The sequence below is a fragment of the Crinia signifera genome, chromosome 4, assembly GCF_055691185.1.
Source record: "Crinia signifera chromosome 4, ASM5569118v1, whole genome shotgun sequence".
Taxonomy (NCBI): Eukaryota; Metazoa; Chordata; class Amphibia; order Anura; family Myobatrachidae; genus Crinia; species Crinia signifera.
Genome location: NC_139220.1, coordinates 242,399,486 through 242,418,854, shown reverse-complemented (window position 1 = coordinate 242,418,854; position 19,369 = coordinate 242,399,486). Strand labels below are relative to the sequence as shown.

Genomic DNA, 19,369 nt, shown 5'->3' with positions numbered 1-19,369 from the left:
CACTATACCTCTCTCCAACCTTTGGTAAATATGATAGTTATGATTTGTTGTTCGTTGTAACAGAGTTTTCTGCCACCTTCGCCTAAATGATAATAATGGTACACAGAAGGATTGTCTATGGCTGTATTTTGTTTATGGTTCCTTTGGACACCCACAGTTACACTAGTGTAGGGTGAACTACACGCACTTGTGCCCATTGGTTAAACCCACTAAATATGTGTAATAACGAGAACCAAAATTTGTTTGTGAACATTAGAATATGTATTTTCCGCCTGCTAAGTGGTTCAGCTCACACACTTTTGTTTGTAATAGAATGGACTTTGATGATGAAGATGGAGAGGGACCAAGTAAATTTTCAAGGTTAGTGATAACTCAGATTTTGCTGCATTAATATGACGTTGGCGAAGGTACAGGGTATCTGATGTCTTCTTCTGTCCCTTCTTATAGGTATGACTGCAATTTGCAGGGTTTGAACTATAAGGTAGGAGGAGATGATGACTTACCACTCAGCGGGTTTGTGTTCCCTGCTGAGTCAGCTGATTGGTTGTTTCCAAGCTGGAAGATGACAAAAGCTTACTGGACAGAGGCCAGATATGCAGGTAGGGCAAACCGCTTATGCTTGGGCTGACAGGAATTATAGCCCACCGAATACCAGTAACCTATTGTAATTTTCGACTGGCTCTGCAGGCCAGCACTGTTAGGCTGTACCACAGTCTCTGGTGACCGCGCATTATATCAACACATATGTATCATTTCCATCACTGTATAGTGTATTGGCGCCTGCTCAAAATTAGGAGGTAGTTTTGTTTGATAGCTGAACACAATACATTCTCATGTAAAATAATTCTTAAAAGTAGGAGTACACCTTTGTCCCTTTGTTATGAGAAACATTTATAGATATGCTAAGAACGTCTGTATAACCAGTTAGGTAGCATAAGCCCTCTGACGTGATCTAGTTGCATGGTACAAAATGTTCTGCTCCCAGGACTTACTGTATATTCCTACTGCAGTTACTGAATAATACATAGGCAAGAAGGGTGGTTTTTAACATCTGCATCTTAATTCAGCCTAGGTCACTGCAACATTAAGCAGAAGTGTCGTGCAGATATGATTGTACTTGCAAAACTTGTTTATTTTAATTTTTTTTTTGTTATATTTTAAAAAGTAGGCATAATAAAAGTTATTAAATACCACAAGGTGTACATTTGTACAGTGCACAGCAGTGATATAATGCAGGCACAGTGAGGGCAAGCATGTTCTACATAGTGTGATTCGCTGTGCAAAATATAGGTTAAGGTTGAGCAGAGGGAAAGACATGTATAATAATAATTATGCATAGCTCCCAACTGTCCCGCTTATTGCGGAAACGTCACGTTTTTTGGGGGATGTTCCCGCATCTCTCCCGCGCATGCACTGTCCTGTGGGGGGGGGGATTTGCGATCGACAAAAATGGGGGCATGGCCTCGTGGCAGTGTCACAAGTAAAGGCCATGCCCCCAAAAATTTGGCGCATGCACTGTCCCTCCTTACAGGGATCAAATGTTGGGAGGTTTGAATTATATATAAAATATTCTCAAGAGGATGGTGCTGTCGCATATCCAGGAGCATAATTCCCAGAGGCAATCGAGTCACCTGCCTCGAAGACCTAAAGGGGTGCCTGCAGGTATAGCAGCACCTGTTTGGTTGACAGCGGGGTTCAAAGTATCCGCTGCTTTTCCACAGGAGCTCTGCGGCATACCCGCTGCTACTTCAGAGTTAATCAGCTCTATGTCAGGAGCCTTCTAATTCTTGACATAAAGAACAGGACAGCTCCCGCCTGATAGCATTCAGCCGACGCAGCATCAAGTGACGTTGCACCTGCCGCCACTGCTGGACTGTGGGATGGGACCCAGCGGTGCATGCTGCAAATGGCTGAATCTAGTGATTCTGACAATGACCTATTAGCCGTTATCACAAAGCATAGCTAGTTCCCTGCCGATTCACCACAGGCTGTGATCCTGTAGACTGGCTGATCGCACTATTTAGATAAGTCTGCGGTCATACACTAGCACGCACACCATATTTCTTTACCCTTATTTTAAAAGGGGAAGGGGCACCAAACTCCAACTTGCCTCTGGGCGACTGGGATAAACTTACACTTCTATGCATAAGTATGTCAGTGACAAGGAAAGTGTCACTATGCATTTGTCAAAACACACATAAGTTAATAACATGTGGGATTCCCCTGACTTTCCCATGGCCTGACTACACCACTAGTACAATATCAAATGTTTACGACTTTTTAAAATACCTACTAATATTTGGTCTTGTTTCATGCATTTGAATGTTTGTCTTGTTAGTCCATGTATCATACACATAGAGTTAGACATTGGATATGCTGTTTATTTGTTAAGTATACCCATTCATCATTTTGTATTGTCTTCACTGATATAATTCCAATATACTTATTATTCCAATATAATAATGTATACTAAGATGGGCAGGTATTAAACCTAAACTGCCCTGGATGTATACAACCCCACTTGCTGATGACATTTTAAAGCCCTACTAAAAAAAAAACATGTGAAGCATCAGGCACAATAGCTGTGCAAAGTCCTGTTTGATGGTAAAGTGTTGGTGCACCTAGATTTCTTCCAGAGCACGTGAATTTGGGAAGGAGAGCATCAGTGCCTTTGTAGTTTGGAGTTTTGTGAAGTTAGGGTGTTTCTTAGAAGTTTTACGACCCACTGCAAAAACAAGATCGGGGGAGGGGGGTTATCAAATCTCGGAGACAGGTAAAAGTTGCTAAAAACAACCAATCACGCTTTAATCTAAAAAGATAGCAGGTGAGAACAGAGGAGTGAGGGGTATTGTAATTGAAGAAAATAACAAACAATAGAGAGGCTTGGGAGGAGAATAGGATGTAGAAGATACAAAGCGGGAGCTAAGGCGACTTTTCTATAATACTTTTGCACAGATTCACATCACTCCCAACTGCTGGTAGGTCAAATGCAGCTTTATGTGTACACTGGAAGGGGGCAGTGCAGTGTATGTGTGTGTGTGTGTATATATATATATATATATATATATATATATATATATATATATATATATATATATATATATATATATATATATATATATAGAGAGAGAGAGAGAGGGTAGGAGTGGTGGCAGTCGCAGGTCTTGTAGTATTCAGGAAATAAGGCACAGGACGCCACACTTGAATCAACATTTCAGTTTTATTTAAAAAACTGTCAGGACATCTGAGTCTTTAAAGTAACACTGGAATGTCAATTCAAGTGTGGCATCCTGCGCCTTATGTCCTGAATACTAGACCTGCGAGTGCCGCCACTTCTACCCTCTACATATTGCACACCAGTGCCGGTACAGTCCTTGTGCGTGCGTGCGTGCGTGTGTGTGTGTATGTGTGTATGGATGTATATATATTTTCACTAACGTCCTTGATGGGATACTGGGAATGGTCTTAAGACATTGGGTATTAGAGGGTATCCGCAGGAGACAGGCACATCTATAACTTTGAAGCTGGGTGTACTGGCTCCTCCCCTCTGATTCCCCTCCCAGGAACCATTTTAGAAAAATGTGCCCTCAGGAGAGGATGCACACTGCTGGAGCTCCAGAGAGTTTGTCTTCAGTTTATTTTCTTTTATTATTTTGGGGTTACTGTGTTGGACTTCACAGTATCCCTGCTTCGTGGGAGTCAGTTGAGGAGGGTTCAGCTGCAGGCCTCTTAAGGTACCGAGCTGTCCCTGCTGCAGGACCACTGTCCTGAGAGGGTGTTTGTACTCACGGGCATTGCGCTGCAGTGATACTCACCCCCAGCATGCCGCACACTCCTGACACAGTCCGAAGACGTCTGTGGTGAGTAGAAACCGGGGTCCCCACAGTGGGGTACCCCGGCTCATTGTGCGGCAAGATGGCGGCGGCGGCAGACGCGGTACCCTGCACAGGGGCTGCGCAGACCCCCTGTCACAAACTGGCTGCGGGTGACAGTCCCTGGGCTACCAGGGCAGATCCCACTATAAAACGCTGTTCAGTGTAAGGGCGCCATTAAAACTGACAGCCAGCGCCAGTATAAAGATCAGTGAAGCCCCTGCGCCATCACAGGGGGGCGGGGCTTCAGCGGAGCGAGGCCAGAGCTCTGAGCGCGCATACACTACTTCCTGCTTCTCCCTGGGCGCCATTACTGTCTCCAGATACACTCCTCAGCGGTGAGGTGTTGGACAGAGGAAATCTGCAGAAAACAGCAAGTGTATTTAGCGCTAAGATCGCTTAATTGATCACACTGTTCTGTGTTTATGCGTGTTACCAACTCCTAAATAGGAGTTCAGGTTGTACAGGGTGTGCTGGTCTCCTCAGTGTAATCTGAGCGCTCCCCCACGTGCTTGTTAAGCTACACACTTCCAGTGATAGAGCTCACACATATATAGCTGCTATACACTGCACACTGAATATATACATATTTATTTCATTGTGATTGTGGTGTGTTTGTGGAAAAAAGGTTACTCATTCCTTCAACATGGTGAGGAAGTTAACCTGTCTCATTTGCAGCAGCAAGTTTGTGCCTAAATCCACCTCACAGATTACTTGTGAGGAATGCATGTCCACTCAAACGAGTGGGACAGGGGGTTCATCCCAGATTAATCCTCAATCAGGCTCACAGGAGCCTGAATGGGCGGCAGGCATTAAAACCATGCTGCAGGCAGTGTCAACACAATTGGCTGCAAATACAATGCAGACCAAACAGGTGCAGCAGGACTTAACAGTTTTAGCCGCACGGGTGGATAATATAAGCACCACCACGGGCCAGTCACGGAAGCGTGCTGCGACCGCCATGTTGCCTGATTCAGATGATGATCTACAGGCGGGTGACGACACAGATGATAATGTGGACGACGGGGCTCTGATCCCTGATTCACAGTCATCTCTTAGAGGCCCAGAACCTCTTATTACAGCAATAAGAGAAGTGTTAGACCTTCCTTTAGCTGACATGCAGGAAGGTGACCCGTTCTTTGGGTCCCAAAGGAAACAGCAAATTGTTTATCCTGAACAAGTTGACCTTGATGAGACGTTTAAGGAGGCTTGGAAACAACCTGAAAAGCGTTTCCAACTGTCTAAAAGGTTTAAGTCCAATTTTCCCTTTGATCCCGCCACTAGAGCGGTGTGGTAAGAGCCTCCGGTTGTGGATGCATCAGTGTCCAGACTGTCCAAGAAGGTGGTTCTCCCCGTCCCAGGGGCAGCAACACTCAAGGATAGTACAGACAAAAAACTGGATACTACCCTTAAGTCCATGTACACTGCGAGTGGGGCGTCTCAGAGACCTGTCCTCGCCAGTTGTTGGATGGCCAAGTCCATTTATACATGGGCTTCTCAAATCCAGGAAGGCATGCTGGCCGATATGTCAATGGCGCAGGTCGGAGAGAGACTTCGCCATATCCAGGATACTGCAAAGATCCTGTGTGACACGCAGAAGGAGCTTGGAGCTATAAATGCTCGCTCTTCCGCAATGGCGGTTTCAGGCCGCAGGGCCCTCTGGTTAAGACAGTGGGTAGCTGATCCAGAGTCTAAACGTAGCGTGGAAAGTTTGCCTTTTAAGGGAGAAAAGTTATTTGGTAGCGAACTTGACGACCTTATATCCAAGGCTACAGCCGGCAAGTCGACTTTTCTGCCAACGGCTTCCACTCACGCAAAACGTCCCTTTCAGGGCCATACGTCCCAGTCCTTTCAGGCTTCTCAGTCCTTTCGGCCTTCCAGGCCCAGGCAGAGGGCGAGGGGCTCCAGCTCGGCCACCAGAGGGGGCCGTGGCAGGTTCAGGAAGCCCGCCAGCACAGGATCTCAGGATCGTGCCGCTAATGCCTCCGCCTCTAAACCGGCAGCATGACTCGGGTTCCGACCCTGGAGTCACTTGCGAGGTGGGGGGTCGCCTGTCAGCTTTCAGCCAAGTATGGTCAGTCTCTCACCTGGATTCCTGGGTGAGAGATCTTATTACCAACGGCTACAGGCTGGAATTCGAAAAACCTCCCCCTCACAGGTTCTTCAAATCAGGTCTGCCGGCTCTACAGGCAGACCGAGTGAACCTGCAGCAGGCAATACAACGCCTGCTGACGTCACGGGTTATCACACCTGTCCCATTGCAGGAACAAGGAAGGGGCTACTACTCCAATCTGTTCCTCGTGCCGAAGCCGGACGGCTCGGTGCGCCCCATTTTAAATTTAAAGTCTCTAAACCCTTTTTTAAGGGTTTACAAATTCAAGATGGAGTCCCTCCGGGCAGTAATAGCAACCCTGGAGGAGGGAGAGTTCTTAGCATCGCTGGATGTAAAGGACGCCTACCTCCACATACCAATTTGGGGTCCACATCAGGCTTTCCTGAGGTTTGCGCTGAAAGATCTGCACTTTCAATTCAGAGCGCTGCCATTCGGCCTGTCATCAGCGCCGCGTGTGTTCACGAAGGTGATGGCAGAAATGATGGTACTGCTCAGGAGGGCGGGTGTCAACATTATCCCCTACCTGGACGACTTGCTGATCAAAGCAAGGTCGGAACAGGTCCTGCTGCAGGATATAGCAAAGACCAGGCAGATTTTATCCGAGCATGGGTGGATCCTAAATATCCCCAAGTCCTCCCTGACGCCGTCGCGTCGTATCCTCTTTCTAGGAATGTTCCTGGATACAGAGTTGAAAAGGATTTTCCTCCCTCGGGAGAAGATGGAAGCCATACAATCCCTGGTGATGGTGATTTTGGCAAAGCCTCAGGTGTCGGTTCACCAATGCATCCAGCTATTGGGCAGGATGGTGGCCACATTCGAGGCCATTCAGTTCGGACGCTTTCACACCAGGGTGTTCCAACTGGATCTGTTGGCAAAATGGTCGGGCTCTCATCTCCTGATGTACAAGAGGATTTCTCTGTCGCATCAGTCCCGGCAGTCCCTTCTATGGTGGACTCAGGAGTCGAACCTGCTTGCAGGTCGGAGATTTGGCATCCAGGATTGGGTGCGACTCACGACAGATGCGAGTCTGCAGGGATGGGGTGCTGTGACCATGGACAGAACCTTTCAAGGTCAGTGGACTCGGTGGGAAGCGAGACTCCACATCAATATCCTGGAGCTGAGAGCTGTATACTATGCAGTGTTACAAGCCCAGGATCTCCTCCAAGGTCGGGCGCTCCAGATACAGTCCGACAATGCCACAACTGTGGCCTACATAAATCGCCAGGGAGGCACAAAAAGCAGGACTTGCATGAAGGAAGCTTCCAAGATCCTGACCTGGGCGGAAACGTACGTGGTGGCTCTGTCGGCCATCTTTATCCCGGGTGTGGACAATTGGGAGGCGGACTTCCTAAGTCGTCACGCCCTCCACCCCGGGGAATGGAGCCTGAATTCACAGGTGTTTGCAGCAATTGTGGACCGTTGGGGCCAGCCATCGATAGATCTGATGGCATCCCGGTTAAACCACAAAGTCCCCATGTACTGCACAAGGACCAGGGATCCCAGCGCAGTGGCAATAGACGCCCTGACAATTCCATGGGTGTTTCCCTTGGTGTACCTGTTTCCACCCATACCACTGCTGACAAGAGTTCTAAAAAGGGTTCGAAGTCAGGGAGTGGAAGCCATTCTTGTGGCTCCGGACTGGCCAAGAAGGGCTTGGTTCTCGGACCTACAGAGCCTGCTGATCGAGGATCCTTGGCCTCTGCCTCTAAGGAGAGATCTTCTCACACAGGGCCCTTGCGTCTTCCAAGATTTAGGGCGGCTACGTTTGTCGGCGTGGAGGCTGAGCGGAAAATTTTAGCTCAGAAGGGTCTGCATTCATCAGTTATCACCACGATGATTCAGGCCAGAAAGCCGGTGACAAACACGCACTACTACAAGATCTGGAGAAAGTACGTGGGTTGGTGTGAGGAACAGAAGGTTCCCCCTGCAAAATTCAACCTGAATAGGTTGTTGTGCTTCTTACAAGCGGGATTGGATTTGGGTCTTCGTTTGGGCTCACTAAAAGTACAGATTTCGGCCCTGTCCATATTTTTCCAAAGAAAATTGGCTGTCATCCCGGAAGTACAGACCTTCCTTCAGGGAGTGCTTCACATCCAGCCTCCTTTTGTACCTCCTACACCTCCTTGGAGTTTGGACGTTGTTCTAAACTTCCTTCAATCCTCCTGGTTTGAACCATTGGAGTCAATTGAGTTGAGGTACATCACCTGGAAGGCAGTGGTCCTTTTGGCCCTAGCCTCGGCTAGGAGAGTGTCGGAATTGGGAGCCCTTTCCTGTAAAAGTCCTTATCTGATTTTCCACTCAGATAGAGCGGAGTTGAGAACAAACCCGCGTTTTCTTCCCAAGGTGATTTCTTCCTTTCACCTAAATCAGCCAATTGTGGTCCCGTCTGCATCTGGTTCGCCGGATATTCCGGTATCCCTGGATGTGGTGCGTGTCTTGCGTGTGTATGTCCAGAGGACGTTAAGAATCCGGAAGACAGATTGTCTATTTATTCTGTATGACGCACAAAAGAAGGGACACCCTGCATCTAAGCAGTCCATTGCTAGATGGATTAGGACTACAATCCAACAAGCCTATGTGACGGCAGGCATGCCGACCCCTCCGGTTTTAAAGGCTCATTCCACCAGATCGGTGGGCGCATCCTGGGCGGCTGCTCGGGGTGTGTCAGCTCTGCAACTCTGTAGAGCTGCTACATGGTCGGGGCAACACACCTTTGTAAAATTTTACAAGTTTGATGCCTTGGCCCAAGAAGATACCCAGTTTGGGCAGGCAGTACTGCAGCAGTCTCCGCACGTACCCTCCCTTTCTGGAAGCTTTGGGACATCCCCAATGTCTTAAGACCATTCCCAGTATCCCATCAAGGACGTTAGTGAAAATAGGAATTTAATACCTACCGGTAATTCCTTTTCACGTAGTCCTTATGGGATACTGGGCGCCCGCCCTGTGCGGGGGTCTGGCTGCAGCTTATTCTGCTGTTTAAGTTCAGAAGTTCACCTTATGGTCTTCTGGTTCAAGGGTCTAGTTCAGTGACCTTGTTAATGTAAATCCACCCAGTTGGTGGTATTATAGTTGTTTATTGTTTTGTATGAATGCGGGTGTGCTGGCATAAATCTCACCACACTATTCACACTTATGTTTACATAGGTGACATATATGTTATTCCTCTCATATGTACATTCTCCTTCGGGCACAGTTTTTCCATTAACTGGTTCCTGGGAGGGGAATCAGAGGGGAGGAGCCAGTACACCCAGCTTCAAAGTTATAGATGTGCCTGTCTCCTGCGGATACCCTCTAATACCCAATGTCTTAAGACCATTCCCAGTATCCCATAAGGACTACGTGAAAAGGAATTACCGGTAGGTATTAAATTCCTATTTTATATATATACTGACAAGTGCTGCAAACCTTTGTAATGCCAATGTAATTTTGTTCCACCCTGTATCCTGATATCTTGCTCAGATTGGATGCTGATTGAACCAGATTAACAGAATTAAATGTGGTCTGATGTGCAGGGGGCTACTCTTGTTTATATGTCAGAATTTTTTAAATAAAAAAAGGAGCTCATTGCCACTATTTTATTTTAGTTTTATTAACAGTTTCTTATATAGCACATGCATACATACATACATACATACATATATACATACACTATTGCATTACTACACTTGAATACCTATATATTCTCATGTAATATATGTGAGTGTGTGCAATCTACACATGGAGCACGAATCCCAGATAACAGGTTTTTGGGGTGTACTGCCCTAGCTTGCCATGTAGGAGTTAGATTCCAGCCTTGTCATCAGAGCCGGCCCTAGCCTAAATGATGCCCTAGGCAAGATTTTGGCTGGTGCCCCCTAGCACCGCCACTAGTTCCGCCTCTGACCCTGCTCCCCTTTCCCAGCACCATCAACACTCATCATAGCAGTCATCATTTTGGTGCTCCTACCCGCAATATTTGAAATAGAAACAGTGCACACATTCGGTGAGCAGCCCAAACGGGTGTGTTCTTGCTGGAAAGGGGCATGGCCACACAATAGTACCCCCAATTCAAATTATGCCACACAGTAGTGCCACTTTATTCACATTTTATCATGCGATGGTGTCCCTTATTCACGTTACATCACACAGTAGTACCACTTTACCTTATATACATTACTCCTCACATTATTCACATTATACCCTTAGAAAAAAATCCTGAGAAAATATTGTATTTTAAGCACCTCCATGGCCACACTGCAACCCAGCACAAAGCAGTGTGTGCTGGGCAGAGGAGAAGAGCTGCAGCTGCTGCTGCTGTCACTTAAGGGGAGGGGGCCCGGAGCCCCCACTGGGCCCTTTGGGTAATTTGTACCCCCTACCCCTTTCTCTCGGCACCCCTTATAATACCACACAGTGATGCCCCTTACACATGACACACATTATTAGTGTCCTTATAAACATAATGACCCTTAAACATTATGCCAACCTTTATTAATGCCCTTCATACACATAATGACACCCATAATGCCCCTTACACATATGTCGCACATTATTAATGCCCTTATACACATGACACACATAATGCCCCTTACACATATGCCGAACACTATTGCATAACCAACCCACCTGCATACGGAATGCTATGTTACAGTGATTTCCATGATTACACTAATTCATATGCAGATACAGCCTCACTCACACACAGAATATAGGCATGCTGCATATCATTTTAATCAGCAGAAGCTGCTGATGCCCCTAGGCATTCCAAATGCCCTAGGCAATTGCCTAGTTTGCCTATGCCTAAGGCCGGCTCTGCTTGTCATCATTCATATTTTTCAGCCCTACCACTCTTATATCCCTCCCTGCATTCCGCTGTCAGGAAAGCATCTTACTTACTGGTGATCTGCAAGAGGAACATGACATAAAGTTTAATATTTCATTTTAAAATCAACATTATGTGCCAGAACATCCAGAAAAGACACACGTAAGAAAAACAGCCTTTACAGCATATGCGCAGCCAATGCATTTAAAGTTATGCTCACCAGTACAGCGGCAGTGATGGGCACATATGGTATGTCACATGTACAAGTGGGTACACGTAGGCCTATCGTAGGGTAGAAATAATGGCTGACAGTGTAAGAAGAAAATACTATAGTTGCATGGCCCTATTTGTACAGAATGTACTGTATGGGTCATACTGTACATGAGAGAATATAGTCTTCACAAAAGCTGAATTTTCAGTATAAAATATAATTAAATACAAGCATCTGCTGTTTTGTCTTGAACTCAAAACGGAATCTTCTTTCCTGCAGCGTTCCAAATGCAGATGATCTAATATAGCTGTGATGTTAATGAATTAAATACAATCAATGGGGGTTGGGTAAGCCGGGGAGGGCGTTTAATATACAATCATCCAACAATAACAATCTAAAGAGTGTTACTGTCAATCTTCAACTTTGTAGGTGATGACATCACCTAAAAGGGGCATCTGCCATCTAATTGTGTGGCATTTATTTGAACGTGTCGTTACTGTAGTCCACTTATGCTTAACCACCTCTGTCATCCCCTGTTCTGCCTCTCCAGATGTAGAAGACACAAGTCAAAGATACAGAAAAATGTACACATAAACATATGCACGCCCAGGTGCATGTAAACTGGTACATTAACCCCATTTATAATCACCCTTAATTCATCCTTTTTCATGAGCATATGCAAAGTTTTAATCCCACGCACCACTTCCATTGGGCCAAGCCAGTGAAAAAGAAAAGTATATATAACTGTTCCTGGGGCAATAGATGGAAGACCTTCATTACAGAAAAATGTTTTTGTATATTCCTTTCATTTAAAAAGGTAATCACATGCACAGGTTCACCAATTGGTATATTATACTCTGACACAGGTTCTCAAAGTCGGTCCTCAGGACCCCACACAGTGCATGTTTTGCGGTCTCCTCACAGAATCAAGTGCTCCACCTGTGGATTTTTTAAAATGTGTCAGTGAGTAATGAGTGCACCTGTCGTGTGACCTGGAAAACGTGAACTGTGCAGGGTTCCAAGGACCGAGTTTGAGAACCACTGCTCTATGTCATACAGTACCTTCTCCTTTAAGGTGGAAAGTAAGATGGCTGATTGTCGGCACTGATAGAGTTGAAGTCCTCCAGCTGTGCATACACTGCTGTCTCTCCAACACATTGCACCATACCACCCTTCACCCACAAGACAGAGACCACCTCTTGGCTTCAGTCATTCCCATGGCTCAGGTCTAAATGCAGTCCAGGACAGCGCAGTGTCTGAAGAGGACACATTTGTACAGGCACTCACCTGCTGGCTCGTACGGACAGTGTCAGCAAGAGCGCTTGTGTGCACCAATATAAATATTTCTTTAATCAAAACTTTTCAAAACTAAACATTTGCTGTATCTCCCCTACTGCGATACAAGAAAATAAAAAGAAAACCTGTTGCACAATATGCAAACAAAGTAAAGTAAATCAAACAACATGCATGTCCCAGATAATGAAAAAGCTACGCGTGATTGCTATAGCAATGTTTCTAGGACTCTAGATAAAAGATAGATCTTGGCATCCAACAACAGATTGTGTGTGTTTTTTTTATATCCTTCGCAATTCGATGAAAAAAATGTTTTCTTTATCTTACATCTCTGTATGATGTCTCTTTTTGTGTTGTCATTAAGATTGTAATTCCTATTCATGAAGAACCCAGTTAGTTGCTTGTCAAAGTGCTGCATCTTTCTCTCTTATTTGGTCGAGACAACATCCCACCTAAAATGGTACAGGGCCGTGCTGAGCTATCGGTAAAGGAGAGGTTTGTTCGTTTGCTTCAGTTTTGTTCCAGGTTGGCTGAAGTGAAAATTAAATGCAGACTTTTTTTTATGCTACACGGTATTTTAGGGAACCATTTTCAGTGTATTATGAATCATTGTTTCCGTGAGTGCGCTACACTGAGCAGAATGTGTGTTTGTGTGTCACACTATGTTTGATGGGGCACACTAACATACAATGTATCTGGCTGGCATGTATGGCACTCAGGAATGTCTGTTGCACTGTACACGTTAAAAGCAGTCGCCAGTGTTTTTTCAGCTGACAAACCAAAATTCTGTTCATCCGTTATTCCACTGAATAAGAAATTATAAGTTGTTAAGTTGTTTTTGGTTTTATTTATTTGGTCTTGGTGACTCCGTGATCTGGAAAAATTATTATTATTATTTCAATACCTACCATTTGAAACAAATCCTTAAAGGAAAAAAGCTAATCAGACGTTGACCAAGCAAATGGAGAACCAAACCATTAACAAGACCCGATGCCATTGAAAAAGTATGGAAAAAGTAATTTGGAAGCTGAACAGACACTGACAAAGACTCTTGTGTGCACACATCATCTACAGCCTCTCACACGTGTGTTCGTTGGGTTGCGGGGACCGTGTCCCTGGACGGCTCTGCTTGGTGCTGATTCTTATACTCTTCCGTTTTTTTCTCCTGCTCTGATTCTGCTTTCAGAGAGAATCACAGTGAAATTGAAAGACGTCGGAGGAATAAGATGACACAATACATCACAGAGCTGTCCGACATGGTTCCCACCTGCAGTGCCCTCGCACGCAAACCTGACAAGCTCACCATCCTGCGCATGGCTGTGTCCCACATGAAATCCATGAGAGGGACAGGAAATAAATCTACGGACGGAGCTTATAAACCCTCCTTCTTAACAGAACAGGTGCTGCTGCTGCTCTGAAAGCTATTAGAACTATGTGCACACCATACGCAAAGGCCATTGTGTAGAGTTAATAATAACTGGGACTCTGGAAGTGTAGAGGAAGAGAGAGATGCCAGTTAGAAAACATGATGTAGATACACAGAATGGTGGTGGAGGGGATACGGTCATTAGGTCAGCAAGCATTGGGTCGACACCATTAGGTCGACAAACAGAAAGGTCGACATGGGTACAGGTCGACAGAAGCATTGGGTCGACAGAAGCATTATTTCAACATGGGCAAGGTCGACAGTCAAAAGGTCGACATGGGGTTTTTCACTGTTTTTTTGAGCCGACATGTGCCGACAGGTGGTATTTAATGCCCTACCATCTACTAGGGCGTGTGGGAGAAAAAATAGTGTGGCGAGCCATGCGAGCTACGATTCAGCTACGGTGCTATGATTCAGTGTCCATGTCGACTATGTCGTAATTCGGGTAAAAAACTGTGAAAAACCCCATGTCAACCTTTTGACTGTTGACCTTGCTCATGTCGACCTAATGCTTGTGTCGACCTAATGACCGGTCAACCTAGACCCATGTCGACATTTCTGCATGTCGACCTAATGGTGTCGACCCAATGCTTGTGAACCATTCTCTTGTAGACCTAATGACCCATACCCGTGGTGGAGAGTTGTACACGTATAATTAAAACATTTCCTTTAAACTGAGATAAACATATTTTATCATTGATAAATGTGCACAGTTAGGAAGCATTATGGCAGTGTACCGCACAGTGCGATTTTACCATTATTGTAGCCAAAATCCTTGTCTTAAATCATGGGTCTTCAAACTGTGGTCCTCCAGATGTTGTGAAACTACAAATCCCAGCATGCCTTGCCACAGTTTTAACACTCCCTTATAGCAAAACTGTGGCAAGGGATGCTGGGATTTGTAGTTTCACAACATCTGGAGGGCCGCAGTTTGAAGACCCATGTCTTAAATGATCTCTTAGGACATTTTATATAACGCAACACCCATGATTTCCAGTAATCAGTCCTCAAGGCACCCTAACAGTCGAGGCTTTAAAGATATCCATTCTTAAGCACAGGTGATTTAATTAGTATCTTAGATAGATTTATTTATCTGTACTCGAGCATAGATATCCTTAAAACCTGGACAGTTAGAGTGCATTGAGGACCGAATTCGGGAAATCCTGCAAAACCATAAACATTTAGCATTTTTTCCCTGAATTTAACAACGCCAATGCTTCTCGTCTGATAAATACGCTAAAGGTGCGTACACACGTACAGATTTTTCTGTCTGATCTATCTGGTGGGAACAAAAACCTGGAAATGTATGGGAGCATATGACAATCAAAAATTTCCACCCAAATGCAGGAAAACAGAAAAAAAAATGCTTTGATAAATTTGTTATATCAGAACGATCAAACCATTTGTCTGACTGATCACTGTCTGTTTTCAAGTGTTTGGGAACAATTTTTTGATTGTCATATGCTCCCATGATTTTCCAGGTTTTTGTTCCCACCAGATAGATCAGACAGAAAATCTGTACGTGTGTACACACCTTTAGTTTTATTTCTTTTTTATCTTACTGCTCCTGTTTTTTGGCCTTCTTTTGTTATGTAGGGTACACACCAGGACGACCCGCTCACGATGCACATCGTGAGCGGGTCGTCAGTGTCTCGTCTGACCCGCTCACGGTGACGCGGGGGGGCACGACCCGCTCATGATGTGCATCAGGAGCGGGTCCGATCCGATGGCGACCCGCACCCGGCTGTATGGTCGTCATTCAGATCCTACCTGCAGCAGGTAGGATCTCAATAACGACCGACCGACCCGCTGGACCGCGCATCGGATCGGTATCGGTCCACAGCAGGTCAGAAAAGGGCCCAATCACCACAAAATCGACATCCAATTGGTCGGAATTGGATCTAGATTGAGGGGATCGGGCCCTAGTCGTCCTGGTGTGTTCCCAGCATAATTCATACTGCTATCTAGTACACGGACCATAAATTGTAACCTTATAACCTGATATAAATACAGGGAACATGACAATATCTGCTTGATGCATTTACACTGTAGAATCTCTACATTGTGAATACATTTGATTAGTATTTTTTTTATGTAGAACGTTTTATTTGCGATTTTCATTTACAGTAATAGAACAACTAAATTCTTGATACAAATGAAGAAACATTACTATGACTCTTACTCGCCTTGTTTTCCTCCGGTCAGGAGCTGAAGCATCTTATACTGGAGGCTGCAGATGGATTTCTGTTTGTGGTGGCAGCAGAGACTGGGCGAGTGATCTATGTCTCAGATTCGGTCACTCCTGTATTAAACCAGTCTCAATCAGAATGGTTTGGGAGCACGCTATATGAGCAGACACACCCGGATGACATCGAGAAGCTCAGAGAGCAGTTATGCACTTCAGAGAATTCCATGACAGGTATGTCCTAGTGGTAGAACGTATGCATGACCTATTCTTATATCAAAATAATTGTTGAAATGTAAGTGATGGCATCTCATAAGGGATATGGAAGCTCTCAATTGTGAGGCAAGACTACTTGACATATATTGAATTCCCTACTGATAAATGTTTGTGGGAGATATCATCGAAGTAATAAAAGGCATTATTTTACCCCTGGTCTGTGTAGGTCAGCCATTTCCATTGGAAGAAAAGAGATGTAATGTTATAATCAGAGGTGCATCAAGAGAGGAGAAGGCTCATGTGCAGTCTCTGCCAGGCCCCCTCCTCTCTAAGGGCCTTATTTTGGTTCATTCTTTCTGACAAAATCCTTCTTAGATGGGCAAAACCATGTGCACTGCAGGTGGGTCAGATGTAACATGTGCAGAGAGAATTAAATTTGGGTGGGGTTTTACTTCAAAGTGAGATCTATATTGCAGTGTAAAAATAAAGCAGCCAGTATTTTCCCTGCACAGAAACAAAATTACTCACCCAAATCTAATTCTCTCTGCACATGTTACATCTGCCCCCCTGCAGTGCACATGGTTTTGCCCATCTAAGAAGGATTTTGTTAGATAGAATGAACCAAAATAAGGCCCTAACTGACAGAACAATAGACTTTGGCCAGTAGGAGACCCTAGGGCAGACCCAGAGTCTAGAGTGCATGCGTAACTCTCTGGGAAAATGGTCGCTGCTCCGGAGGGTATTTAAAAAATAGGTACATGCGATGCGGTGAGGGCCCATCTGTACGCCGAGGCCCTTGTGCACCAACATTCTTGTATCTGGTCCTGCTCTCTCTCTCTCTCTTTTGGGATGCAATATGATTTCCACACTCTTTCAGCCACCTCTCCCAAGTTGCTTCTTGTAGACAATTTGCCATTTTTAATTGGATCTGGCATTTTTCGAGTGTGCATGCTGCATGTGAGTTTTATGATGCAAATTCAGTTTTGCAAACTTGTATTTCCTTCAATTGACCCCATTGCGTCAGATGATGAGTTGACGTGGAACCGTGGTAGTCTGATTTATTTGCATTGTAACATTAGGGCAGATATATTAAACCTGGCAAAGAGATAAAGTGGAGATAATGCACCAGCCAATCAACTCCCAACTGTCATATTTGAAACACTGCTGATTTGGCTGGTGCGTTATCTTTTTCCACTTTATCTCCAGTTTATCTCCATAATGCTTCATTTCAGATAGAATATGATAGTGTAAAATGGACAGTCACAATGATGTGCTGATAAGGATGAGTAGGGAAATAAAGGTTTTATTTGTATTCTTCAATCTGGTTCTGTTTTTGATCATTATTCTGCAGTAATTAGTGACATTGGATAGATACTCCCTAGGCAACAGTTATGCTGCCCATACACTTGTGCGGTCGGATTCGATGTCCATCGAACCCGATAGCATCTTGTGGAGCTAAAGTGCCCCCTTTGCAGCACCCGATGTCACATGCCATCTTGAGATGGCACATCGGGTGCTGGAAGAGGGTGGGCAGAGGGCAGAGTTATGTAGCGCAAGAAGTAGCGCTGGCGGCGGGGGTCTGTAAGTGGTGGCAGCAGAATTTTTAAACACTAGGCAGCCCTCTGATTGGCTGAGATATCTCAGCCAATCAGAGGGCTGCCCAGTGTTTTAAACACTTTTGCCGCCACCACTGACAGACCCCCGCCGCCCCTAGCGATACTTCTTGCACTACATAAGGCCGCCCTCTGCCCGCCGTCTCCCACGCCGCCAGCGATCCCTCCGGTCCCTTCTCCCCATCTCCACGCCAATGAAAAAGCATTATCTCCACCCGCACCTGCGGACTGCATTCGAGCATCGCATGTGGTTAAAAACCACATGCGATTGCTCCTGCAATTCGATAAATATTATGTGCAACACATAAGATCTTGAGACCCGACATTCGACCAGCGTGCCCGCGCATCGTGTCGAATGTCCCCTTAAAAATGCATACAATCATTTGATTTATCGGCCAGATGTGGTAGAAATCGAATGATTGCATGCAATATCTCACAAGTGTATGGGCAGCATTACTCTGCCTTTTAAGTATCCCTTTATTCAGTTATATTTCCTTTACAAATCAGTGGAGATGACAAACCGATTAAAATACTAATTTGTAGAACAAATGACTAGCTTGATATATAGGTATTGTCTCGGATACTATAGGGTAAATTGAATAAAGCTTGCCCATAGCAACCAATCAAATTCTGTCTATTATTTCTCTATTGCCTCCTAGAGAGTGATAGACAGAATCCTATTGGTCGCTATGGGCAACGTCACCTCTGTTCATTTTTAGAAGCTTTAGCAAATTTTCCCCAATGTTTAAGATGTTTATTCATAGTCGCAGAGCTATTTTAAAGTGTTATCCTGTCTATGAAATAGTATATTTGCTTCTGTTCTGTGTTTCGTACGTTGACTACAAGAACAAGACCAAGCACCTGTAGGCATTTTAAACAGCATGTATACTGTATATAGGCAAGAGCATTGATCTATGGGTATGGCTGAGTGTGCTCTACGGCATAGTCTCCACACAGCTTGCTCCAAAAAGCCCCACAGTGCTCGGCAGGGCTCTGGCAACGAGAGTTCCTGACAGTTCACAACAGTCTAGGTTTAAGGTTTCACGCTTTCTTCCTGCAGTTTGTTATGGCAGATGTTTTGCAGGATCTAGTTCTGCTGCTCTTTTAGAGTAAAATATTTATTTGCCCTGCCTTGTTTGCCTCTCTATTTGATGGTACTTGAAAAATGTTTAAAGTTCAGCAACTTTTCTCTGGCTTTGTTTTATTTTAGTTGTAATATTTCCGAGTGCTGAAATAGAAAAAGAAGGTTCCTTCAAACGTTTATTTTTCTTTCTTAACTTGTTGCAGAAAAATTCCTCAACTTTCCCAAAAGGGCAGGGCGAAATTCCTTATCAGCCGAATGTCCTGTCAGTGCAGTCGTATTTCTCTTTATATGCCTGGCGTCTCTTTCTTCTCCTATAATTACTTCTATCTCAGTAACTGATCTTATATATAACCATAAGCTCTTCTCCCTACTCTTTGTATAGATACCCTACATCATTACTTTTGAGTGATAATTATATCTAGGTCATGTTTGAACTGCTTTCCAGTTCGATCTATACACTGAAAGGGCCCAAGCAATAAGGCCAACTCAGCGTTCTGTAGATGTTTTTGTATAAAAATCTGCAATGTAGTTTCACCGATTCTGACCGATAAATTA

At 44.8% G+C, this 19,369-nt stretch overlaps 1 protein-coding gene across 5 annotated transcripts in view; it reads left to right on the top strand.

Moving 5' to 3' along the window:
- ARNT2 (aryl hydrocarbon receptor nuclear translocator 2) overlaps positions 1-19,369 on the top strand; it is an 85,938-nt gene that overhangs the window by 18,258 nt on the left and 48,311 nt on the right. For 3 of the 5 annotated variants that reach the window (XM_083184165.1, XM_083184164.1, XM_083184166.1), the window contains 3 exons: positions 313-360; positions 13,477-13,690; positions 15,922-16,135. In XM_083184165.1, the coding sequence (XP_083040291.1) occupies positions 313-360; positions 13,477-13,690; positions 15,922-16,135 (476 nt within the window). The remainder of the gene's footprint in view (positions 1-312; positions 361-13,476; positions 13,691-15,921; positions 16,136-19,369) is intronic. The other 2 variants (XM_083184167.1, XM_083184168.1) reach the window with 1 other exon arrangement.